General features: G+C 47.7%; 1 protein-coding gene across 1 annotated transcript; it reads right to left on the bottom strand.

Annotated features, from left to right (window-relative positions):
• Positions 1–897: 897 nt before the first annotated feature.
• LOC134413402 (uncharacterized) lies at positions 898–26,649 on the bottom strand. Its single transcript, XM_063147585.1, has 9 exons — positions 26,325–26,649; positions 22,311–22,418; positions 21,440–21,526; positions 20,142–20,271; positions 13,545–13,630; positions 9,860–10,099; positions 8,321–8,428; positions 3,851–3,937; positions 898–1,207 (listed from the first exon to the last, which is right to left on the bottom strand). The coding sequence occupies exons 1-9, from the start codon at positions 26,511–26,513 to the stop codon at positions 1,094–1,096; spliced, it is 1,149 nt and encodes a 382-aa protein (XP_063003655.1). The 5' UTR covers positions 26,514–26,649; the 3' UTR covers positions 898–1,093.

Genomic DNA, 26,649 nt, shown 5'->3' with positions numbered 1-26,649 from the left:
GCTTCCAAATCGTGGGAGGTACTGGTTCCTCTCTATTCGGCCCTGGTTAGGCGTCATCTTGAGTACTGCTCCAGTTCTGGGCTCCACAATTCAAGAAGGATGCAGACAAGCTGGAGCGTGTTCAGAGGAGAGCAACCAGGATGATCAGGGGTCTGGAAACAAAGCCCTATGAAGAGAGACTGAAAGAACTGGGCATGTTTAGCCTGGAGAAGAGAAGATGGAGGGGAGACATGATAGCACTCTTCAAATACTTAAAAGGTTGTCACACAGAGGAGGGCCAGGATCTCTTCTCGATCCTCCCAGAGTGCAGGACATGGAATAATGGGCTCAAGTTAAAGGAAGCCAGATTCCAGCTGGACATCAGGAAAAACTTCCTGACTGTTAGAGCAGTACGACAATGGAACCAGTGACCTAGGGAGGTTGTGGGCTCTCCCACCCTAGAGGCCTTCAAGAGGCAGCTAGACAACCATCTGTCAGGGATGCTTTAGGGTGGATTCCTGCATTGAGCAGGGGGTTGGACTCGATGGCCTTGTAAGCCCCTTCCAATTCTACTATTCTATGATTCTATTATCCTCTTATTCTCTGAATGTGACCAGACATACATTCTGTCTACAACATCAAGACAGCCTTTTTTTTCTCCTATTCCCCCACCCCACCCCCGGCACACTTGGGTATTTTTTAAAATAATATTTTGTTTTGGTGAAAAGTTCTCAAGATCTCGAAAGGACGCATGGTTTTTTGGGGCTGATCTTTGAGTTGGCGTAATAAAGATATTTCACTACATAGATTTTGGAAATCTCGGGAAGTTGTTACCATAAGGGCATGGGTTTCTTTTTAATTCAGCACACATACACACACACACCTGGGCAAATTTTATAGCAGAAATAAGAGTCTGAATTCCAATTGCACAAAAATTTATTTTCAAGGCAATAAGCTGAGGAAAATGAAGGGGGATTCTGAAAGCCTCAACATCAAGCGGAAGACACTGGGTGGAAGACAGTGGTGCTAGAAGAAAAAGGCCTCTGTCAGCCATTGTGAAGGGGACACAGCAATGGCACCCGTCCGCAGGGGCAGCAGTAGCAGCCCCACCTTCTCATGCAATCTTCACTTCTCTACCATGTCCATGTGCAATCTGGGACCAACTTCCAGGGTAACGTCTCTTAAGCTTCCTTAGGAATGAGCGAAAATCCCTCCGGACACGAATGCGCTATAGAGAGTGATAGAGAGAGAAATTAGGTCAGTATTGTCACGATCTGGGGCGTGGGCAGCAGGGTCCTTAGGCAGGAATGCCGGGGACGGGACGGGACGGGCGGAGATGGGACTGGCTTGGGCAGTTGGAATACTGGTGGAGCAAGCTGGGAGTGAGGTACGCGTTTCGGGTGGCAGAGTCCAACAGGGGGACAGAGGCAGATCCAGGAAACAGGTACAAGGACAAACACAGGTTCAGAATCCAAGCAGCGGCCAGAGGAGGAAGAGGAGCCCAGTCAACAAGCAGGCAAGGAGTAAGGCAAGAGGCAGAGTCCAGGAGGAACAAAGTCCAAACAAGGGCCAGAGGCAAAAGTCAATGGTCAAAGGCAAAGCAAGGTTCAGGCACATACCAGGTAGCAAAGGGGGCAGAGGCGTGGTTGAGAGGAGCAAGAGGTCCAGTGAGGCAAGAGCTGTGGTAGCAAAGGGCCAAGAACCAGCTGCAGCTAGCACGAGAGACCATGTTGCTGTGGCAAAGGCTGAAGGTGAAAAGCAGCTCTTATATAGCCCTTTCCTGACAGCTCCCAGCTGTTCCGTATGAGCCCACCTGGGAGTGCCTGCTGGTCTGGGCCTGAACCCTGCAAAGCATTACCAGCCAGGGCTCGCATCCTGCGAAACCCTGCGGCTGGTTATATGGAAAGCTGCCGCCAGATGGTGCTGCAGGACAGGACAGATCCTGACAAGTATTTCCTGGGATTGTGTGTGCAGTCCTAACCCTGCTGGATCACACCAATGACCCATCCAGTCCAGCATCCTCTACCCCACAGGGGGCAACCAGATGTTTCTCAGAAACTCAAAATCGCGTGGGATGATCATTCTCTCCTTCATTTTTTGGGGGCGATACAGAGCTTTTCTACACAAAGCTGTTAAAATCAGTTCTTTATCTGTTGTATCTCCTTTCAGTTTTGCCGCAGAATTGAGATCTGAGCACTACACGAGGGGTGTTTCCTTTCCTGCTTTTCCGCTACATAACCTCTAGGTGGCACTGTGATATATTGGAATAGTGCAAATACACAAGAGTAAACCGCACTTTCTTTTATAATTAAATGGTTCCTTTTCCCAGCTCTAAAAAAAACACTTGCAAAAAGTGCTGGTTAGACGCAGAAATGAAACTGCAGGGCCACCATATTGTTTAAAGAACCCATAAACAATCATGAGCAGGGACTGATGAGCGCACGATAAATGCCTCGTATAGGAAAGCCCACGTTGCCTCTGAAACTGGAGTTTCCATTTCACTGTTACGGTTAATAGCAAAATTCATGCACCTCCCTGAATTTCTCTAATTTTCTAATTTCCTATAAACACACAACATCGTTTACAAAGTGAGTTGCCTTCAATGAGAGAGTAAAACGACCACACCCAGAGAAGTACAGAAAACGATAGATTGATCTAGATAAATACAAAGAATTAAGAATTTATAATATAAACATTGCAAGTATGGTCTGCAACAAAATGTTGCAGTATGGAGTTCTCCTGTTTGGGGTTCCAGCCAGCTAACCAGGCCCTTTTCCAGGATACTCCGTCCCATTTCCTCCTCCTTCCTGGTTTCCATTCTCACCTCCCTAGCCTACCCCACCAATATATACATCAATCAAACCGCAGTCCATAGGGTCACGGGGAATAGCCAGGCCTTTTCCAGCTTTGGGTTTTTCCCCCTCCCTCTCCCTTATAGGGTGACCATATGAAAAGGAGGACAGGGCTCCTGTATCTTTAACAGTAATGTAGAAAAGGGAATTGCAGCAGGTGTCAATTGAAGAGGGTGAAATTCCCTCTTCATCACAACAGTTAAAGCTGCAGAAGCCCTGCCCTCTTTTGTATCTGGTCACTCTACTATAGCTAGTGTAGCTTTAACTGTTGTGATGAAGAGGGAAATTCATCCTCTTCAATTGACACCTGTTGAAATTCCCTCTTCTACATTACTGTTAAAAATACAGCAGCCCTGTCCTCCTTTTCATATGGTCACCCTACTCCCTTATGGCTTCTTTGAAAAGATTTTTGGTATTTCTGCAAACCTCAGAGTTTCCTGCTGAACATCACCACGCCTTGTACATGGATGCTTTTGACTCCAGACGGACCTGCACCCAGAGAATGAGTTTGCTGTTAGTATATAGTTCGTATCCCCCAAGCTGGTGCCTTCCAAAGGTCTGCGACTTCAATTCCCATCAGCCTCAGCAAGCATGGCCAATGGTCAGGGACACTGGGAGTTGTAGTCCCAAACATCTGGAGGGCACCAGGTTGGGGAAAGCTGACACATAAGGTGTTCCCTCTCAGAATGGAGTCCAACTCATATGGGCCTGATTTTAGAAATTAATATCTGAAAGGAGGCATGAGAAGATGTGAAGAACACAAGAAGAGCCCTGCTGGAACTGACCAAGGGTAGGGTGACCATATGGAAAGGAGGACAGGGCTCCTGTATCTTTAACAGTTGCATAGAAAAGGGAATTTCAGCAGGTGTCATTTGTATGCATGCAGCACCTGGTGAAATCCCCTCTTCATCACAACAGTTAAAGCTGCAGGAGCCCTGCCCTCTTTTGTATCTGGTCAGGCTAATATAGCTCCTGGGACCAGACACAGGCTTCCAAATTCACTCAAGGCGTAGTCTTACCTCCTCCTGAGCGACATCATCACAGCTGAGCTGGATTTTGGGAACCTCTTGCTCAGCAAGGAATGTTCCAGAGCATTTCTTCACCACCTGTGAGGAAGAAGCAAAGGACAAAATGGCCGTTCAATGATTGCCATTGTTCCATCGGCTTATTTTGGGGGAGGGCACTTTCCAAGAAGGGCCTGTGCACTTGCCCTTCATAATCCAAAAGCCATCAACCCCAGCTTCCTTCTATGAGGCTGAACTTCAGGCTGCTACCTCAGGGTTGCCAGCTTTTTAACAGCTCCAAATTCTGCACACTTAGCATGAACTGAAGCTGCAGGCAACGGCAGCTGATTTTGTTTATCTCTGTGTGTCATGAAAAAAAAAAGACTGCTTCCGATTAAGGCATAAGAACATCAGAAGAGCCTTGAGCATCTCCGTGAGCCCCTGCCAAAGGAAGCGAGGCAGGTGGCTACCAGGAGCAGGGCCTTCTCCGCTGTGGCACCCCGGTTGTGGAATGAGCTCCCCAGAGAAGTCCGCCTGGTGCCTACACTGTACTCCTTTCGTCGCCAGCTGAAGACCTTTTTATTCTCTCAGTATTTTAAGACTTAATGTTAACTTAAATTTAAATTTGACTGTTCTAACTCTGTATTCTAATCTTACATCAATTTTTGCTGCGTGGTTTTATCCTGGTTGTGCTTTTGATACTGTATTTTGTATTTGTGTTTTAACCTGTCGGTTGTTTTATTAAGGTTTAATTTTTGTGAACCGCCCTGAGAGCTTCGGCTATGGGGCGGTATAAAAATGTAATAAATAAATAAATAAGAGCCCTGCTGGATCAGACCAAGGGTCCAACTAGTTCAGCACTCCATTCACACAGGCCATTTCTATGTCACGGCCGAGTCCCTGTGCGTTCAAACGGTGCACAGGGACTCCCTGGGGCACAGTGGGACGAGCACCCATTTTCCCAGGGATAAATAATCCCTGGGAAAATCTGATTCCTCCCATGGTCTTGGGATCATCCCGAGACCATGGGAGGTGTGTGGCTGCCTGTCCAAGCGTCATCCCTCTTCCCCGCGAGGGTGGGTTTCCCCCACTTACTTTTTGCTGGAGCGCGAGTGCGCTCCAGCTACTGTAACTTTCCGCTTCCACTCACATGACATCCGTCCTCCCATCCTGGATATCACACTGGCCATTTGAACATGGGGGACGATCCCGGAAGGAGGTAAGTCTGGGATCGCCCTCCCTCCCTCTACATCTGTATGGCCAAACAGCTGTTGAACAGGGACCCACACGCAGGATGTGGTGCAACAGAACCCTCCCACCCATGTTCCCCAGCAACTGGTGTATATAGGCTTACTGCCTTGGATACTGGAGCTGGAACATCTGGGCTAGTAGCCATTAATAGCCTTCTCCTCCAGGAATTTATCCATCCCTCTTTTAAAGCCATCCAAGTTGGTGGCCATCACCACATCTTGTGGTAGCATATTCCATAATTTAACTGCATTGGGTGAAGAAGTATTTCCTTTTATCTATCCTGAATTTCCCACCTATCAGCTTCATGGGAGGACCCCGTTGGGTTCCAGTATTATGGGAGAGGGAGAAAAATGTCTCCCTCTCTACATTCTCCATACCGTGCATCATTTTGTACACCTCTATCATGTCTCCTCTTGACCTCCTTTTCTCCAAGCTAAACAAGCCCAGCTGTTGTAACCTTCCTTCAAAGGGGAGATGCTCCAGCCCCGTAATCATTTGTTTTGCCCTTTTCTGCCCTTTTCCCAGCAGAAGAACTTGTTTCATTGTGGTCAGTTGGCAAACTTCCCCCAGGCAGTTGCTAGACGAGGCGTTAGCGCGGTGTGAGGCCCGGTCTCCCTCCTGTGCATCCAGATGATGCACAGGGGATCCCGGGGTCAGGACGGGCAAAGTCCTCCCTTAACCCGGGATAACCAGATGTGGTTATGGCCTGGCTTTTCCGCAGACCCGGACTGAGGCTGGGGCTGCGGAAAGTCTAGCGACTTCCGTGGCTTTTCCTGGCTGCTCGCTTACCGCGAGTAGCTGGGAGAAGCCACGGACTGGGCACAGCGCTCATAGGAGCACTGTGCCCATCGGGCCAGGGGGGGGAGATAGGGGCTGGGGGAAGGGCTGGACCCGGCAGGAGAGGGGGGGAAGAAGGATGGGCACGGGCATCAGGGAGGGGGGAGGGAGGAAAGAAGGACGGGGGACAGGGCATCAGGGAGGGGGAAAGAAGGACGGGAGACAGGGCATCGGAGAGGGGGGGAGGATGGGTGAGCGAGCGGGCAGGGGGGCAACAAGCATTGTGGGGGGAATCAGGGGCAGGGGGAGCGGGGACCCTATATTTATTTTTAAAAACACCTACCTTCTCCGGCGGTGCGCTCCTGCGCACATGGCCCCTTAATTCAAAACAAAAATGGCAGATGCAACGGGGCTTCCCCTTGCCCCGTCGTGTCTTACGTGTGGAAAAGGGCGACGGCGCGCGCTAGCTGTAGCGCGCCGTCGCCCCGACTCCCGGCCAGATTATCCTGTAGGTCTCGCAAGGCCCCCACTATCAATTTGCACTCAGGTTCTTGGGAACGGATTGCACGTGTTCGTTGACCAAGCCTCAGTCTGACTGCGTAGCAGCAACAGAGACACGTTGCACTTCAATGTATGGCAGCTTCCCCCAAACAGATGCCCTCTAGATGTGTTGGACTACAGCTCCCAGAATGCCCCAGCCAACTGACCAAAATGAAACAAGCTCAGGTGTATGGTTTTCCTATGCTGAGATGACCTCCCCCCTACTGGTGGTGGCTCCAATGTCAGTGGCGCGGTGAATCCGCTCCAGTTTTCAGTCAAAACAAGGGATGTCAGAGAAATCCAGAATGGAAATGACTTAGACCAGCCCACAAGAAGTGATATCAGGTTTCACCGGGTTCACATTCATTGGGTCGACTCCTGGGACAATTTCATTTCAGTTTTATTCCAGCTCAGCCTTCACACAAAGCCCTGCAGCTGTGTTGGACTTCAACCCCCATAATTCTTAGACAGCATGGCCATTATGGGAATTATGGGAATTTCAGTCCAAGAAGAGTTAAGATTTCTATGAATCGAACTCCTAGATTCTGCAGTGGGCTGGCTTTTCCTGAGTCACGCAGATTCTGTGGACTTGCAGACCTGCTTTTATAATTTCTGGAATTTTGCACAAATTTAGCTGCAGAAAAATAAATAAATACCACCGGCCAAAAATTTGCATTTCCTGCATAGGCTAAAGCATGAAAGTGCACATGGGGGGGGAGGGATTTGCACATGTTTGCAAATGCGAGTTTGCGCAAGCGTGAATATGCACAAGTGCGAATTTACGCAAATTTGGGAAACTGGGGGAAAAAATCCGATTCCAGCAATGAGCAGACAATGAAATGAAAGGCAACCCACTCAGGCAGAACAGATTTTATTAAATCTGTACATCCTTAGAACCAGTCAGAACTCTAAAGGAGCTATGCACCCGGAGAGGATTCACCGCCCCACTGACATTGGAGCCACCAGCCTCCACTGCCTCCCTATATTTTCCTTGCACAAGTTGAAACAAAAGGGAGAAGTGCAAGACCATTACTTTCAATGGGAGAATGTCCTAGTCAGTGGGGCAGCTAGCTAAGACCTTGGACTTATGACCGGGGTCTCATAGGAGGGCTTTAGAAGACCATGTATGTTACGTTTCTTGAGAAGCACCAAGTAGCATTTCTCTTTCCGCCCCCCCAACTGTCATTCCATGCTTTAAATCCCCTTCTACGTTCCCGACATGTTAGAACAGTGGTTCCCAAACTTTTTCAGGTAACCACCCCCTTGGTTCCACAAACTCATGCCCAGTGCCCCCTGAGCATGGCCCCTTTAAATGGGAAGCACCCGCCACAGGCTTGCCAAGGGAAAAGAGAGCGAGCACCTCTGTTTTGCAGCCAGCGTGGCGGGGCACACCAAGCAGGGTCTGTCTCTTCATTAGCGTTTTGGTGCTTTTGAAACATTTCAATTCACCGTTAAAAGGACTCTTCTTAAACGGTATTAATACATGTGTGGATTCTTCCCTGATATGGCTTGGGACTAAACTACCTTCTCCCATAAAAACCTCCCTGGGTTTTAAGACCTTCTGGAGAGGCGCTTCTCAGAAAAGACCACCTCGAGCGCCCCCTTGCCTCTTAATGCCCCCCTATGCAATCCCACCGCCCCCAAGGGAGCAGTAGCGCCCACTTTGGGAACCAATGTGTTAGAACAACAATGAAACTGTTTGCCAACACTGATTTATTTTTTTAAAAACAACAACAACCTAAACTCTGAACATGTGCAGTTTTGCATTTTAAAAGCACTTAAATCACAGCACCCTCATGACTTCAAGAAATCACCGTGGTCCAGCTCCATTGGGCCCTGTGCGCTCTAGCTGTTTCCCACTATTCGGCTGCACTTTTGTGGCTGGGTCAGGGAGAAAGACAGAAACGCAGCGCTTACCCCATCGTCTTTGAAGTCACATTCATCCAGATTCAGCTCTTCAGCCGTGAGACACGTGGTCTCTTTCACTGTGAAGGCCAGCTCCTGAACAGCTTGAGTCCAGGGGTCCTAGGAAGAGAGACATTCCCAGGGGAATTAACAAATGGATTCTGGAAACTCTTGCAATTTTTGAGTTACCGGCCGGGATTAATTTCTGAGCATATCAGCGGGCCGCTTCCTCTTCTGGTGCTGAGTTGACGCTAAGCCCCACCGTGCTCTTTCGGAAGCAAATATGTGTACTGGGTCCCCAAATTGGAGGAGTAATAGAATATTAATGAGGACTGTAAGCTTTATTAGGCGGATTAATTCATTAAAACTTTATGTGATCAATCAGCATGAGACAATTTTAAGCAGGAAATTGACGGAGCTGCAAGTTCAGAGCACATTTGCTTACCTTTTGAGTATATTTTTGTTCCTGGTGAGTCAAAATCTACAATTTGTAGCAGAAAGCTGAGGCTAGGTTACAGTGACTTGTCCCAGGTCATGTAAGAGGGGCTGAGCTAGAATTTGAACCTGGGTCCAAAGTCTGGCCCACGGCCCACTGGAATACATTTTATATGACTTTTTTTGTCCATTTTGCAGATGAGGAGCCCTGCTGGATCAGACCAAGGGTCCATCTAGTCCAGCATTGGCTTCACACAGTGGTCCACCAATTGCCTGTCTGAAAGCCACGAGTAAGGCATAGGTGCAATAGCACCCTCCTGCCCATGTTCCCCAGCCACTGGGGTACTTAGGCATACTGCCTGTAATACTGGAGGTTTTATATATATAGCCACGATGACTAGTAGCCATTGAGAGCCTTGTCCTCCACGAACTGATCCAATTGCCTTAGAAAGCCACCCAAGTTGGGAGTGGCTTAGAAAACTAAGACTGCAAGATACTGACCAGTGTCCCAAGTGGCACAACACATACATCAAAGATAAAAATCCACTTTGGTTGAAAGGCAACTCTGTTTTATTGAGCGTAATACAGCTGTATGGAGAAATTCCTACAGACAAAGAACTTCTCGGCTGGTAGTGTGAAAAGCAGGTCTATTTATACACAGCAGCATCTTAACCAATTAGCAGTTAGCAAAGTTCTAAAGCAAAACAAAGACAGACCGAAGAACACGTCTTCTTTATACCTAATCAAAAGGTGTCCCATAACTCTTCTGGCGATGACAGATTGACCTGGATGGTCAGTCCTCTTGATCAAGCTAGCCTATTTGTCTTCTGCTATATCAAGAGGACTTGGCAGTTAGAAATTCTAATTAAGCGTTTCCTTGCTGATATAACAGTTTTAGCTTTACAGCACGTTCAGGCACATACTTTATTCCAATCCCATCATGCAGTTCACTTGCAAGAACCAAACTACGTACAGAGGCCTACATACAGAGCAGGTATATCAAGGCTTCTGGCCTTCTTTACTCACACAGGCTGAGCTGGAATTCAGAATTAGAACCTGGGTGGAAAGTCTAAAACGGCACTCTGCGTGATACATCACAACCTGCCACTCACTTACCCACTCCAGCTGGGGCTTTGCTTCCAGGAGCTGAAAAGCAAAAGCCACCCCTGGCTGTTCGTTGTAGAAGTCAATGGCCAAGGAAATGGCCTCCTCGTAGCTCAACGCCTTTTGCTGAGGAGGCAGTGCTGTGGTGGACACCACAAGGCCAAGGGTCACCAGGACTCTCCAGGGACAACTGTCCATCTTGGCTGCTGTGCTTCTCTTCCTATGGAAGGGCCTTTTATTCACTGCCTTGCCCTAGTTTTCTGGACTTCATGACTCATGAGACAAACACTCAAGCAGGCTTTCCCAGAAGACAAGAAATGCATATTGGCCAACATACCAGAGTAAGCGGAACATGAGGACGGGAAGAGAAGGAATTTCTCAATGTTCTGTTGTACCTAAATGAAAGAAAACCATAATAATCCCAGAGCTGGGAAATGTATGCAGCTTAAGAGGTGAAGCAACGTGTTTCGTCCAATCCCGAGTTTCAGTTCCCTAAAAGAAATAGAAACAAAAATCTATTTGCCTTTCTTTCCCATTGCATAATTCACTCTGTTTCTTTAAATTGTGTAACTCATTTCTCCAATCTTGGGGCAGCATGATGAAACCCCAATCCAAGAGTTGCGCCTCAAGCCCCTTCCGCGTGCACAGGGCGTCCTGTTTTGCCGAATGCCTGTAGACATCAATTTATGAGGCATCTAATCCATTAAAGAAAGAAAGAAAATAGTTTTTCATACCGCGGGCAACGTTCAGTGGAAATTCAAGACTTGCTTTCAGCATCCTTTGCAGCGCTGCAAAGGATCTGTGTGTCACATCTAGACCTGCTCCCCTTGGGTTGGGGGAAGGTGTTTCAGGCCATCAATCAGAATCAGACTCTGAAGTAGAGGAGTCGGCGCCAGAAACAGGCCAGCCTGTACCAGTTTGGGAGAAAGCTCTCACGGGCTCTTCACCAGCCGGAAATGAACCTTCTCCAGAGCTTCTCTCCTCAAGGGTAAACGACACACAGTCAGTGGGAAGCCAGTATTCTTCCGAAGGGAAGGGCATGGAGAGGTCAGCCGATCCTAGAGTACGCCGCAGACTAAAACGAGCGGAGCTAAAGGAAGGTGAGAGACAGTCAGCCCGGCTGGCATCTCGTCAGAAGCTGCCTCAGAACCAGTCTCTCTGAAGTTAACATGACTTGGGAAAGGGCTTTCCATTCTTCTTGAAAAGACAATTGTCTCGCTTAGTTTGCATAGTTTTGCCTAGAGGAAAATTCCTAGAGATTAGACTCTCTTCAGGTGGGAAGGAATGTTTATTGCTTGAATAAAGCTTTGCGGATTACTTAGCAGGCCTCATTATTGTCTCCCAAGAAGATGGGAGGTCTTGGGAAACAGACAAACCTTTTGAATAGGGTAACAAATCATGGGTTAAATAAACCGTGGGTTAGTGTTGCATGCCAACCAGGCCAATGAACCTTAAGAAGGAGATAGACAGGCTCCTTGAACAGTTAGCATCTGAACGGCAGACTGTTCCGGCACCTGGTCAGCCTTGCCCACTACAGAGTGATATCTTGTACTTTTATTAGAATTAAAATTTCTAACTTTGAATCTATGCATACAAATCAACATTTGCAAACATAATGCCTATTGATGTTGACTTTTGACCACTTTTTCGGAGATGCATTTCCTCTTTTTTAGCAGTGTGTGAAAGTGGCCGCCCTAATTCTAATTGTTGTTTATAGACTGAAAGACCTGGGCCTGTTTAACATGGAGAAGAGAAGGCTGAGGGGAGACATGATAGCACTTTTCAAAGACTTAAAAGGTTGTCACACAGAGGAAGGCTAGGATCTCTTCTCGATCCTCCCAGAGTGCAGGACACGGAATCATGGGCTGAAGTACAACAATGGAACCAGTTACCTAGGGAGGTCGTGGGCTCTCCCATACTAGAGGCATTCAAGAGGCAGCTGGACAACCATCTGTGAGGGATGTGTGCTTTAGGGTGGATTCCTGCATTGAGCAGGGGGTTGGACTCGATGGCCTTGTAGGCCCCTTCCAACTCTACGATTCTATGATTCTGTGATTCTCTAGACGGCTTGGAAAGGAAACGTTGCAGAGCAATGATTCAGCTGGGCCTTCAAAGACTCTTCCCCTTTTCCAGCAACCCTGCTGCTGGGCTAAGAGGGGAGGGTAGCCCTCCCCAAGCCGGTGCCCTCCAGATGTGTCAGATTTCAGCTCCCATCATTCCCAGCCAGCCTGGCCATTGGTTGGGAATGCTGGGAGTTGTTGTCCAAAACATCTGGAAGCCCAGGCTAGGAAAGGCTGGACTAATCCCCTGCCCATGTCTAGTGTGCCTTTTTGGTAGAGATGTAAAATTTTCAGACATTTGGAAGACATGGGGGGGGGACTTTTCTCCCCCTCTGGTTTTGTTTTGATTTTTGCAGTGGGGGGAGGGGAGAAATAGACATTTCGGGAAGAATGAAAAAAATAAGCAGTGCTTACTTTTTGACAGCTTTCCCCAAGTTGGTGCTTTCCATACATTTTGGACTTCATCTCCCATCAGCCTCAGGCAGGAGGAGAGGGAGAGGGAAATTATCGCTGTCATTCATGCCCTCACGTCTTCTAGGTCAGGCTAACTTGCCTGTGTAGCCCAGACTTCCCCAAACTGGCGCCCTCCAGAGGTTGTGTACTACAACGTTCATCATTCCCAGCCCCCGTTGGCATTTGTGTGTGGCGGGGGGAGGGTCCTTCCGCAAACCTCTGCTTTCTCCCCCAAGTCTGCAAAAACCTTCCTCTTGTGCACACAAGGTGATGTTTTGGGTTTGGCTACATCCAGATCTGCGCATTTGCTATTACTACATAGGACTGGTGTTCATTTGTATGGCACCATCACAGTACCTATACGCCTTCTCTAACCCAGTGCCCTCTAGTGGTGGACAATGCACAATACTGGAAATGATGGGAAATGAAAGCATATTGTAAAGTAAATTGAAGGCACATTCTTGAATGGAGATTTTTGGGAGTTTCAGGACAGATCAAAGGGGGACGGTGTAAAAGCCGGAACGGAACGGAACAGGCCGGAATGACCCCATTATATTAAAAAAAAACCATACCAAAAACAGTGGCATGTGTTAGCAACACTTGGGAACAATATTTTAAGACTAAAACCATTGCAATATTGTATCACTATTTACCCCAGAACTCCCAAAACAACATCCAGAACAGAATGGGACAGCTGGAACGGACACTTCAGAACGAGCGATATCAACCAAACTCACCAGTCACACATAACTCCATGGCAGGGATGCAATAAGCCACAAAACGTCCAAAGAAACTGCGTTCTGATACCCGTTCCGGGCCAAAGTCCAAATTGCGCAAAACAAGCCGGAACAGCAGCTTCCAAATGAGGAAAGTCAACCAAACTCACCAGACACACATTACTAGGTGAGCCTGATATAATAAGCTCCAAATATTGCACCAAAATCGTGTTCCTATACCCTTTCCGGGCCAAAGTCCGTACAGGGCAAAACGGGCCGTACCGGCAGTTTCCAAATGAGGTGAGTCAACCAAACTCACCAGATGCACATTACTAGGTGGGACAGATGTAAAAATCTACAAATGTTGCCCCCAAACCACGTTCCGATACCCGTTCCGGGCCAAAGTCCATATTGTGCAAAACAGGCCGTAATGGCAGCTTCCCAATGAGGAAAGTCAACCAAACTCACCAGACGCACATGACTAGGTGGTACAGATATAAAAAGTTCCAAAAATTGCACCAAAACCACGTTCCGATAACCATTCCCCAAATTAGCTGGAAAAGAAAATTATGAGTGAGCACAATGAGACACAATCTATTGTTGGGAAATTGCCTAGAAAGGCAACTTCTCTGTGCGTGAATGCAATCAAATAAACCACTTTCATTGTACGAACTGGAACATTTAATAAACTTCCTCAGAATCCAAAGTGAAGTTCTGCAAAGACCGTTTCCTACAGAAGCCCATAGTTGTCGTGTGGTTTGGTAGTGTGCTTAAAATATCAGACTATGATGGCAGGGGTGGGGGTGGGCTGTCCCATTCCATCATGAAGCTTACAATGACCTGTGGCCATTCACATCTTTCAACCTAACCTTTCCAAAGGGTTGTTACAAAATTGGGAAAGACCACTGTAGTTCACCATGAGTTTCTGGGAGGTAGCTGGGATATCAATGTTCTGGCAAAAAAGCTCAGGTCAAAGGGGCAGAAAAAAGGGTGTTTACTGTAGTGAATAGGGCTGTGCCCCACTCCGTTTCGTAGAAGTGTGAGCGGAGTGATCCGATCCGCCTCCGCCAAAAGCGGTTCCGAATTGGATCGGGGGAGCAGCGGAGTGCCTCACGTCATTGTGGAGCTCCAATCGCCATTTTGGACATTTTCCCCCCATAGGATTGTATTGGGCGAAGAAATGCCTATAACTTCTTTGTTTTTAAAGCTAGATCCCTGGAAATTACTGTGCTTAGAGATTGATGATTGGGGGTCATTTGTGTAGATTTTCAAAAAAAAATAAAAATTACGTTCTGTGTTTTGCTTGCAATTAATTTTTATTGAATGGGGAGGGAGGAACCTTTTTTTTCCAGCGTTGATACACAAATTCATCTCCCAATCGTAATAATATTATATAGCACCATCAATATGTACATTGATGGTGCTATATAAATAAATAATAATAATAATATCATCCCATGTGAAGCATCCTCCGATCCCAATGTTGGGGTGGGTGGGAGGGGGAATAAGCAAAAGACATACAGAGAAACTTTTCTTTCTTTGTCTTTGGGTCGGACTTCGGCCACTGAGGAGTGAATTGGCGAAGCAGTAGCCCAAGCAAACTCACACACAACCTTAAATAATATACAAAGTAAAATAAAAGATAGGCAACACAGCCCTGCAAGGTACCCACAATAACCTTGGTGGACAACTGGATAGCAGCGGTGGAAGTAGATGATGTCCTATATGGCATGTGGACGTGCCCAGTGCCCACTGCCCTGGAGGACAATCAAAACCTTCTAAAGGGGAAACAGTGGAAACCAATGAGTTGCACGGAGTTTCGCAACATAGGCGAAAAAAACCAGCACGGAGCAACCTAGGTACTCAACCCAACAAGTTGATGTGTGATGTGGCTTCTCAAAGGCAGGAACCTAGACAGGAGCAGCCAAAGGACTGAGAGGTAGTGGCACAGTCCACTGTTTCCTCCACGGCACTGGGCACGTCCACTTTCCCATACTGGTAATAAAGTCAGTCAGCCTTTTTGTTCTTCTTCTTCTTCTTCTTCTTCTTCTTCTTCTTCTTCTTCTTCTTATTATTATTATTATTATTATTATTATTATTATTATTATTATTTAATAATGGCTCTGTAGTCAATCCACTCTGAAGCAAGGAACACAAAGCTTTACTGTTGTCCTGCTAGCCCCCTATTATTTATGGGATGCAAAGGGCATCTCTCTGTGCTGTTCCCGCCTCACGGGGCCGGTTTGTTTTTCTGCCTTTGAATGGCCTGGAAACAATCCTTGGCTCACTTACTTGTGCCTGCAGAGCTGTCTGCTACTGCCTCTCCTCCTCTGTGCCTGCCTCAGAGGGCCGGTTTGTGCATGTCTTGCTTTGACTCAGGGCATTAGTCCTTCCTCGTCATGAAAAGGCAGCAGCATTTTGTATGTGCTGCTGCCGTGATCACCAAATCCTCTGCGACAATGTAGGGTCATTATTATTATTATTATTATTATTATTATTATTATTATTATTATTACAATTATTAATACAATTATTGGCTGGGCATTCCCTGGAGTGTGTGAACTGTGACGGACCATGAAAGGATAATCTATTCAATTGTTCTGGGGTAAATAGTGATATAATATTGCAATAGTTTTAGTCCTAAAATATTGTTCCCAAGTGTTGCTAACACATGCCACTGTTTTTAGTATGTTTTTTTTAATATAATGGGGTCGTTTCGGCCTGTTCCGTTCCGTTCCAGCTTTTACACCGTCCCGATGAAAGGAAGGACTTATTCACACAGCGCAGAGTTGAACTATGCAATTCGCTACCAGAAGGTGTAGGGATTGCCACCAATTTGGATGGCTTTAAAAGGGGGTTGAATAAATTCTTGGGGGAGAAGGCTAACAAGGGCTACTAGCCCTGATGGTTGTGTGCTATCTCCAGTATCAGAGGCAGTAAGCCTTTATACACCAGTTGCTGGGGAACATGGGTGGAAGGGTGCTGTTGAACTTGTGTCCTGCTTGTGGGTTTCCCATAGACATCTGATTGGCCAATGTGCAAACAGAATGGTTTGTTTCACTTAAAAAAGGGGGTTTCCCCACTCCAAATCCATCCCTCCCCCCCCATGAAATTGCTTTTAGAAACCCGAAGTGAAACTGGGTGGTGATGACATCGTCTAAAGCACCCATGACCAAGGTTGAGTGAGGAACGGACAGTAAAAGACTCATCTAGAAAAGTTAATTCTGCCTCATCTTTCCGTGGGCTGTTCGCTTCCAATCTCATGATGAGTTGCAGAAAGATTCCCTTTTCTCAGTTTGTTCCTTCTTATTCTCTTGTTTTTAATAGTTCATGGTCAGATGCATATTTGGTAGGGCTGTGATCCGCTTCTCTTTGGTTCAGAGAAGCAGAAACGGATCGGGGGGCTTCGCCTCCGTTACAGGCGGAGGAGAAGCGAGTCGGGGGGCTAGTGAAGCATTGCGAAGAGGAACAGCCACAAGCAAATCGCTCCTCTTTTCACGAAGTGCTCCGCCCGCCATTTTGGATATTTTTCTCATAGGATTGCATTGCGGAAAAGATTAGCGAATAACTTTTTTGTTTTGACACCCACATGCATGAAACTCACTGTGCTTAGGGAGTGGTGGTTGGGGGTCATTTGTGGAGATGTTCAGCCTCTTTCGTCCTGCAGTTTGCTTGCTATTAATTTGTTTAAAATTGCTTAAAGTGGGAGGGGGTAAGGGTTTTTTAAGTGATGACAGGCAGATTCAACTCCCAAATGTGATCACCTGATGAAGCATCCTCCAATCCCAATGTTGGGGGGGGGATAAGTGAAACGGGATACTTAGTAACTTGGGATACTGGGTAACTTTTCTTTCTTTGTCTGAAGGGACTTTTTCCAGTGTTTTTGAAGCACAAACACAGCCTTAAATCATATACTAAGTAAATAAATAACAGATAGGAAACACAATACTGCTACCCACTCTAACCTTGGTGAACAACTGAATAGATGTGGTGCAAGGGGATGAGGTCCATAGGACATGTGGATGTGCCCAGTACACTCCTGTCCTTGGGGGGTAATTAGAACCCTCCAAAGGTTAGTCAGTGACGCTACTATGCCTGTCATGAGTTGAAGTGTGATGCAGCTTCTCAAAGATTGGTCCCTAGACAGGAGCAGTCAAATTGCTACAGTTCCCCCTCCCCCTGGGCACGTCCACTGTCCTCTTACTGGTAAAAGACAGACATGGCCTATATATATATATATGTATAGTTGTGATTCAACAACACTGCTGCAGTGCTGCTTAATCACCCCTGCTGCATTTATTTATTTATTTATTTATTTACTTATTAAATTTATATACCACCCCATAGCCCAAGCTCTCCTGGCTTTCCCTCTTCAGTGAAGTCAGGCAGACTTTCATTGTGGTTCAACTTCTTATTGTTGTTGATTATTATCATTAGCTTTACTCTATCCTCCTAGCCCCCTATTAGTTATGAGATGCAAAAGGCATCTCTCTGTGCTGTTCCCGCCTCACAGGGCTGGTTTGCATACTGGCTTTGATGGCCTGGAAAGTGGAAACAATCCTTGGCTCACTTCCTTGTGCCCCCAGAAATGTCTGCTGCATGCCCGCCTTCCCACCAACGCCTGGGTGCTGTTGTTGTGGGGTATTGGGATTTGCTGCCTGGGACTTACTTCCCCATAGATCTGTGGCACAGTGTGTGTGTGTGTGTGTGTAGCACCTCTCTGCCTGCCTCTCTGCTCTCCTGGTGCCTGGGAGATGTAGATGGGCTGTGTGGGTCAACCCCACAAGCTGCTTGCATGCTTGCTCCCACTGCTTCAGGCTAGGGCATAGCCACTGCCTGCTGCTGCCTCTCCTCTTCTGTGCCCGCCTCACAGGGACGGTTTGTGTGTGTTTTGCTTTGACTCAGGGCATTAGCCCTTCCTGCGCTCACCCTGCTTAGACTTCTTGAAGTTCCAAGTAAATTTTTGAAGTGTGGAAGAAGATTCATAAGGTTTATCTACTCCCCAATTCATGGCATGTTGGGATTACCTTTGAAATGGCCATCAATAAGGAAAGCCCATTTAGCTGTCTTCAGCTTTAAAAATCCCTGAGATACTGGGGTGTTGGATTTTCAAAAATCCCCCCAAAATCAGGGGATGCTTGGATTTGCTTGAGGTTTGGCATGAATGTGTATATATAGATAAGCTGTCATGGTGCCTAATTTGAGGTTTCTAATGTGAAAACTGATGGAGTTCTAGCATGGGATTTGAATTGGGGTGAGTTAAAAGGTTAAAAAATCTCCAAAATTCAGGGGATGGTGGGATTGGCTTGAAGCTTGCCATGAATGTGGACCGAGATGGCATCTGTGAGGGTGCCTATTTGCAAGTTTGTATCTGTAAAACTGTCAGAGTAAATCCCATTTCTGGTGTGGGATTTTCACAAATCCCCGAAAATCAGGGGATGCTTGGATTTGCTTGAGGCTTGGCATGAATGTGTATACATGGATAAGCTGTCATGGTGCTGATTTTGAGGTTTCTAACATTAACAGAAAAACAGTTATAGGCGTTTGGATTTCAATGCAAGTCTGGGGGGGGGGGGAAACGGAGCTCCGATTAGAATCTGGAGCTGCGAAGCGAAGCGAAGCGAACCATAGGTGAATTGATGTGAAGAGAAGCGGGCCCGATCTGGATTTTGCGAATCTGGAAGAGAAGCGGATCGGGGGGTCCGTGAACAGCCCTAATATTTAGACAGACCAATGTCCTGCAATTCCCAGCATTCCCCAGCTAGCATGACTGGCGAGGGAATGCTGGGAGTTGTAGGACACTGGTCCTGTCTAAACATGCATAGGACTGCACCCTTAGTAAATAATAAAAAGAAACACCCATGCCTCTTCCAACACTACTTAAGGTCTCCTGTAAGGATTCACCTGAGAGTACCTTCTCCCTTACCAACCTGCCCGGTCACTGAGGTCTCTGGAGGGCCTGCTTCTGGTGGTTCCACGTAGACCCATGGCCTGATTGGAATCCACCAGGAGAAGAGCCTTGATTGTGGTGACCCCTTCTCTTTGGATCCCTTTGCCTCTGGAGGTCAGGCATGCGTTAACACTGTGCTGACAACGCCTCCTGACAACAGCTCTCTTCCAAGAGGGTGTCTTCACGATGTCGGGTTGGTGCTGTGCCCCTCAGAAACCCCGTGGCTTTCCCTCCCCTGCTCTCCTGGGGAGGCGTCGGGCACTGCCCAGCCACGCCTCCGCTGCAACTCTGGAGCGAGGCAAAGGGCTGTCTTGACATCGACTCCGGAGAAAAAGTCGGAGTAAGTTCCTGACTTCTTTTCTCTCTCTGCAGCTTTGACGGAAACCCCTCCCCCACCCTAAGAAAGCATCCGTCAACTGGCCAGCCGCCATTTTTATCGGTATTCTGCTTTAAATTGAACCATTTTAGTATCTTTTTATCGTTTTACTGTTTCATTCCGATGTTCGCCACTCCAGAATCTATTTTAGTTTTTGGATTTGGATGTAGTTATTGCAAATGAATAAAGGCACACACCAAAGGCTCACTTCTCACTTCCACCGTCTTCCCCACGGGACGATGCAGGCCTAGAGGGTGGTGTGTGGCCACCCCATCGGGAGCAGGAGCAGCAGTGACACCCGTGAGCCTGGATCTAAATGGCACAATCATTTATTGGGGAGGTAGCAGACCAGAGGTATTGGAAGAGGGCTCCAACGAAAAGCCTGCTCAGCAATCAGGATTTAGCCGAAGCAACACAACTGGGGTGCCACACGAAAAAGCAGCAGCACCTTCGTTACCATGGGGATATTTATTTATTGCATTTATATCCCACCGTTTTCCTCCAAGGAACCCAAGGCGGCGTACATAATCTTCCTCCTCTCCATTTCTATCTTCACAACAACAACCCTGTGAGGTAGGTTGGGCTGAGAGGCTGTGGCTGGCCCAAAGTCACCCAGTGGGTTTCCATGGCCGAGTTGGGGACTAGAACCCGGATCTCCCAACTCCCAGTCCGCCGCTCCAGCCGCTCCACCACACTGGATAACTATCGTGCCCTCCGTCTCTTCATCCCCTGATTCTGCCCGGAGGCCCGTTGTGTATGGGGATTCTTCCTAGATGGAAAAGAATTCTCTTCCCCTTGAACACCTTCTTAATCCCCTTCTTGACTTTCCTGAAGATTTTTCGAAAGATACGTCTCCGGACGCGGATGTGCTGAAGGAAGAGAGACGCGAGGTCAGTATTTCCTGGGATCATGCCTGCCGGAGCTGCCCTCGGATACAGGGTCAAGCCAGGGGTCTTCATAGCGCTGTGCGCTTTACCCCGACTGCAGCTCTCTAGAGCAGTGGTTCCCAAAGTGGGCGGTATTGCCCCCTTGGGGGCGGTTGGATTGCATAGGAGGGCGTTAAGAGGCAAAGGGGTGGCGGGGGGGGGCGCTTGAAGTGGTCTGTTCCAAGAAGCGCCTCTCCAGTAGGTCTTAAGACCGTGGGACATTTTTATGGGAGAAGGTAGTTTGGTCCTAAGCCATATAGGGGAAGAATCCACACATGTATTAATACAATTTAAGAAGAGTCCTTTTAATGGTGAATTGAAATGTTTCAAAAGCACCAAAACGCTAATGAAGAGACATACCCTGCTTGGTGTGCCCCGTCATGCTGGCTGCAAAACAGAGGCGTTTTCTCTCTTTTCCCTCCCTCTCTCGGCAAGTCTGCGGCGGGTGCTTCCCATTTAAAGGGGCCGCACGCAGGGGGTACTGGGCATGAGTTTGTGGAACCAAGAGGATGGTTACCTGAAAAAGTATGGGAACCACTGCTCTAGATGATGGCACCAGGGCTTTAGGGGAGCCAGTCCAGTGCGGTGGCACAGAGCAGAGATGTACAACCTTTTCAACCCCAAGGGCTGCATGCAACACTGGTTCAGAGATTAGGAGATACGCACACACACACGTATCCCACCCTTTTCTCTACTACCAGGCATGCAGAACCTCTGGCTCGGGGGCCTAATTTGGCCCATGTAATCTCTTGTTCCTCCTCCAGGGGAAAGGGCTTAGGCTCCAAGCCCTGGTCCCCGGAGGAACCTCCTCGGAGGGCATCTCCCCTACTGATCTGAAACCAGAGATAGCAGCTGGGGGTGGGGGCTTGAACCCGGATCTCCAAAGTCCCAGTCCAACCCTCTAACATAAACACTACACCACACTGGCTATCCAGGAAAAGACTATGCTGGAAATCTTCCCTCGTCTTCTCTGTCCACCTCACCACAGCTACCCTTGGCTCTCTCTCCTCCACACACGTGGGCTCTGCAACTTCCCTCTGACCCGGGACCCGGACCATCGTTACCAGAAGGGGCCTCTCCTCAGGTTCACATCAGGCGAGGTAAAACTTACCTCTTGAGCCACCGTTTCACAATTGAGCAGGATGTCGCGGTTCCCCTGGTCATCCACAGACAACGTTCCGGAACATTCCATCACCAGCTGTGAGGGAAAAGAGAAGGAAAAGATGGTCGCCCAGTTGTTGGCATTGTTCCTTCAGCTTGTCTCGAGGAGGAAAAAAGGGGAAGTCCATGCATACATGCACACACCCCTGGAAGAACGAAAAAACACTTCCCTTTTATAAACTAAAGGACAACTGAGAGTTGAAAGCGACTCCCTGCTGTGAGGAAAAGCCCACCTAACTACAGGCCAACCGTCTGAGAGCTGCCAACATTTTTACAAACGCTAACTCTCCATTTCGTCTGCAGAGTTATTTATTATGTATTTATTTAGAAAATTTATATACCGCTCCCCATTGAAAAATTTCGGAGCGGTGTACAAGGTAAAATGAAAATAAAAACAGAATAAAACAGTTAAAACAAAATTTAAAAAGAAGCAAAAATCAGAAATCCAAGGCTGCATGTTAAAGAAAGGCTTCTTGGAATAAAGATGTTTTCAGGAGGCGCTGAAAAGAGTACAAGGTCAGAGCCTGCCTGACCTCCAGAGGCAGGGAATTCCATAGGAGGGGGGGCCACCACGCTGAAGGCTCTTCCCCTGGTGGATTCCAATCGGAGGATGGATTTATGTGGAACCACCAGGAGCAGGCCCTCGGATGGAGGCCCCTTCCAACTCTGCTATTCTATGATTCTATGATAACGCCTTGCAGTAATCCAAACAAGAGGTTATCAGAGCCTGTACTCTACCCACTCAAGCCCTGAGTCATGACCACATGGCCAGGGGTGGGGTGGTGAATGCAGCGAAAGAGAGGAAGAGCAGATCAGCTCACCCCATCCTCCTTGAAGGCACATTCGTCCAGATTTCGTTGCTCCGAGGTTGGGCACGTGGTCTCTTTCATTGTGAAGGCCAGCTCCTGAACACCGTTACTCAAGGAGTCCTGGGGAAATAGACAAACAGATTTTATATAAATACATTTTTTTAAAAAAAATCCATGCCAAAATGGTCACATTTTAAGAGCTCCCACATCTTTTGAGACACCGTTGGCAGGCCTTAATTTCTGGCCTAATTCGCACATATCGTGCTGGGGGCTTTACCGAGGGATGTTTTATACCTGAAATGGAGGAATGGCTGGACAAAACTCAAGCCCTTTTAGAGTCAGATCTCTTTATTCAGCCCCCAAATAGGAGGAGTAGCAGGATAACAGAGAGCTTCGGCTATTGGGCGGTATGAAAATGTAATAAATAAATAAATAAATAATATTAATCAAGACTGCAAGCTTCAGTCAGTAGATCAGTCTGTGTAGCCTAGTTAATATTTGCTGATGAAGCTATTTTCCTAAGGTGTTTCGCTCTGGCGTCTTGGTATGGCAAAAAGGAGGAAGAGATAGCTTTTCTAGCAATGAGTGATAGCTTTCATGGGCAGGATCTACACTACTGGTTATAATGGTTTATAATGGTTATGACAACTGTTCAGGCCCAGAACACATTACATACATTGTTTTCATAACGTTTTTAAAGTGTTATATCCTGCTTTGTGTAGATCGGGGCATGGTGTGACCACACTTAGACTACTGTAGAATCCTAGAATAGCAGAGTTGGAAGGGGCCTACAAGGCCATCGAGTCCAAACCCCTGCTCAATGCAGGAACCCACCCTAAAGCATCCCTGACAGAGGGTTGTCCAGCTGCCTCTTGAAGACCTCTAGTGTGGGAGAGCCCACCACCTCATTAGGTAACTGATTCCATTGTCGTACTGCTCTAACAGTCAGGAAGTTTTTCCTGATGTCCAGCCGGAATCCGGCTTCCTTTCACTTGAGCCCGTTATTCCGTGTCCTGCACTCTGGGAGAATCGAGAAGAGATCCTGGCCCTCCTCTGTGTGACAACCTTTTAAGTATTTGAAGAGTGCTCTCATGTCTCCCCTCAATCTTCTCTTCTCCAGGCTAAACATGCCCAGTTCTTTCAGTCTCTCTTCATAGGGCTTTGTTTCCAGACCCCTGATCATCCTGGTTGCCCTCCTCTGAACACACTCCAGCTTGTCTGCGTCTTCTTGAATTGTGGAGCCCAGAACTGGACGCAATACCCTAGATGAGGGCTAACCAGGGCCGAACTGTGTACAGTTCTGATCACCACACCAAAGAGGGGATATTGTAGAGCTGGAAAAAGTGCAGAAAGGGGCAACTGAAGTGATTAAAGGGCTGGAGCATCTCCCCGATGAGGGAAGGTTACAACAGCTGGGATTGTTCAGCCTGGAAAAGAGGAGGCTAAGGGGAGACATGATAGAGGTGTGCAAAATTATGCATGGCGTGAAGAATGTGGATAGGGAGACATTTTACTCCCTCTCTCAAAATACTTGAACCCAGTGGGGTCAGCCCATGAAGCTGAGTAGTGGGAGATCCAGGACAAATAAAAGGAAGGACTTCTTCACCTGGTGAAATTCCCTCTTCATCACAACAGTTACAGCTGCAGGAGCCCTCTTTTATATCTGGTCATGGTAGGCAGGACTCCTGCAGCCAGGGCCGGTGCTTCCATAGAGGCCAGTTAGGCGGCCGCCTAGAGCGCCAAGGTAAGTGTCCCCGGAAGTCGCCCTCCCAGCCTTCCGCCCTGCTCCCCAGCGTCCCTGGCTTGGCTTCAGCTGGGTGCCCGCCCAGCAGCCGAAGCCAACCTAGGACACTGGGGGGCGGGGATGGGCAGCTCCACGTTCTGACATCCGACGCGCTCCGAACGTCAGAACATGGAGCCGTCTGACCGCCCTCCCCCAGCGTCCTGGCTTGGCTTCAGCTGGGGGCTCCCAGCCAAACCCAAGCCGGGACGCTGGGGGAGGGGAAGGAACGGCTCCACATTCTGACTTCCGGCGCACGCCGGACATCAGAACGTGGAGCCATCTGACTGCCCTCCCCTAGCTTCCCGGCTTGGTTTCGGCTGGGGGCTCCCAGCGAAAGACAAGCCGTGATGCTGGGGTGGGGTGGGGTGGCGAACGGACGTAATTGGAGCTGCCCACCCACCCCATCGCAGCATCCCGCCAAGCCAGGAGGACTTCAGGCGAGGGACAGGTAACCTGTCTCTGCCTACCTGGGGTGGGGAGGATACGGGGTGTGTGTGAAAGCAGCTCACCTTGCCTAGGGCGCAAAAAAGCCTGGCACCGGCCCTGCCTGCAGCTTTAAGTGTTGTGATAAAGAGGGAATGTCAGCAGGTGCTGTATGCATACAAGGACACCTGTTGAAATTCCCTTTTCTCTATAACTGTTAAAGATACAGGCGCCCTGCCCTCTTTTCCATTGCGTCAACCTGCTTATTTTTAAACCAGACTTGGATTACTGCAGTTACTCAACACTGGAGAGACGGAAGGGGAATTGCTTTGGGGATGATTTTTGTATTTTACTCTCCGCTCATCCTCTGCACCACACCTTCGCAGAAATAGTTTAGGACATTCCATTTAGGACTCAAACCAGACAATCCAAAACTCATATGGTTTCAGGTGCCATTCGCACTGTGAAAGCAGGGTTGTTGTATTTATTTTATTTATCTATTGCATTTCTATACCGCCCAATAGCCGGAGCTCTCTGGGCGATTCACAAAAATTAAAACCATTCAAAGTATAAAACAACAGTATAAAACCATCATATAAAATACAATACAAAAGCTCAACCAGATAAAAGCAGCAATGCAAAATTTCAAATTTAAAACGCCACATTAAAATGTATTTATAGACTGTTAAAATGCTGGGAGAATAAAATGTGGACATCGCTTTTCAGATACGTGTGCCATGGGAGGAGCAAATCTGAATTCATGAAAAGACAGTTTTAAATGGAATGGCCTCATAAAGTGTCTACGTGTAGAATTGAACCAAAGTTCTCAGAAGAGAGTCCAGTATTATTACTCTGCTGCAGAAAGTTTTGATGCAACCTGAAATACTGATTGTAGACTACTCCACCAACACCTCACAGGACGGGAGTGGACTAAAATTGGAGGTCCCTTGGAGATGGGAGCCTAGCCCACTTCTCCTGACAGGAATTACTGTGTAAGGAGACCGAATGGGAAGTCTGGAAGGATAAGGTGGAGCCTGGAACTCCGAAAACTGTAAGTAGACAGCTCTGCTCCCATGTTTCACTCACATGAATTTCCCCAATGCTTCACCTATGTATTTGACATGCTTTCTCCACCCTAATTGTTATGATCCCTTCAGCTTGAGGGAAGGAGACAACCAAAGAACCTTTCAGATCACAGGCACAGCTGTGGTGTTACAAATGGAATCATTTTTATATAGGGTGACCATATGAAAAGGAGGACCGGGCTCCTGTATCTTTAACAGTTGCATAGAAAAGGGAATTTCAGCAGGTGTCATTTGTAGGCATGTCTCACCTGGTGAAATTCCCTCTCCATCACAACAGTGAAAGCTGCAGGAGCTATACTGCAGCTATACTGTGACCAGATTCAAAAGAGGGCAGCGCACCTGCAGCTTTAACTGTTGTGATGAAGAGGGAATTTCACCAGGTTCTCCATATATACAAATGGCACCTGCTGAAATTCCCTTTTCAATACAATTGTTAAAGATACAGGAGCCCGGTCCTTTTCATATGGTCACCCTATTTTTATATGATCTTCTGTCCATTTTGCAGAAGAAAACTGAGGCTGCAAGCAATCGACCCGTGTCTCGAGTAACGTAACACAAGCTGAGCTGGAATTTAGAATTTGAACCTGGGTTGAAAGTCCGATGCACCATTTGCTGGATAACACTCTGTGGGGTGCATGAGATTTTTGTAAATTGCCCAGAGAACGTCAGCTATTGGGCGGTATAGAAATGCAATAAATAAATAAATAAATAAATGAGATCCTGGCATTCACTTACCCACTCCGGCTGGGGCCTGGCTTCCAGGAGATGGAAGGCAAAAGCCACTTCCGGCTCATGGTTGTAGAAGTCAATGGCTGAGGAAACGGCCTCTTCGTAGCTCAGTGGCGCGTCTTGCTGAGGATCCAACGCTGTGGCGGCCACCACAAGGCCAAGGGTCGCCAGGACTCTCCAGGTGTATCTCTCCATCTTGGCCACTGTGTTCTCCCAGGGGCAGCCGCGAAGGAGGTGGCTGTGTTTCGTGCCCCGTGGAGGGCCCTTTTATTCACTGCTGTGCCGTGGTTTTCTTGAACACGTGTATTCGTGACTCACGAGATAAGCCCTC

Source organism: Elgaria multicarinata, chromosome 1 (genome assembly GCF_023053635.1).
Source record: "Elgaria multicarinata webbii isolate HBS135686 ecotype San Diego chromosome 1, rElgMul1.1.pri, whole genome shotgun sequence".
Classification (NCBI taxonomy): Eukaryota; Metazoa; Chordata; class Lepidosauria; order Squamata; family Anguidae; genus Elgaria; species Elgaria multicarinata.
Note: the sequence above shows the minus strand (reverse complement) of the source record. Positions and strands in the feature narration are given on the sequence as shown.

What these genes read in the sequence shown, in the direction of transcription:
- LOC134413402 (XM_063147585.1), bottom strand. Translation starts at nt 26,513, where the DNA reads ATGGAGAGATACACCTGGAGAGTCCTGGCGACCCTTGGCCTTGTGGTG. An exon ending in CATACACAACGGGCCTCCGG is followed by an intron (nt 13,631 to 20,141) that starts GCAGAATCAGGG and finishes TTTCTTTTCCAG; the next exon opens with CTAATTTGGGGAATGGTTAT. An exon ending in CAAAGCCCCAGCTGGAGTGG is followed by an intron (nt 8,429 to 9,859) that starts GTAAGTGAGTGG and finishes CTCTCTTCCTAG; the next exon opens with GACCCCTGGACTCAAGCTGT.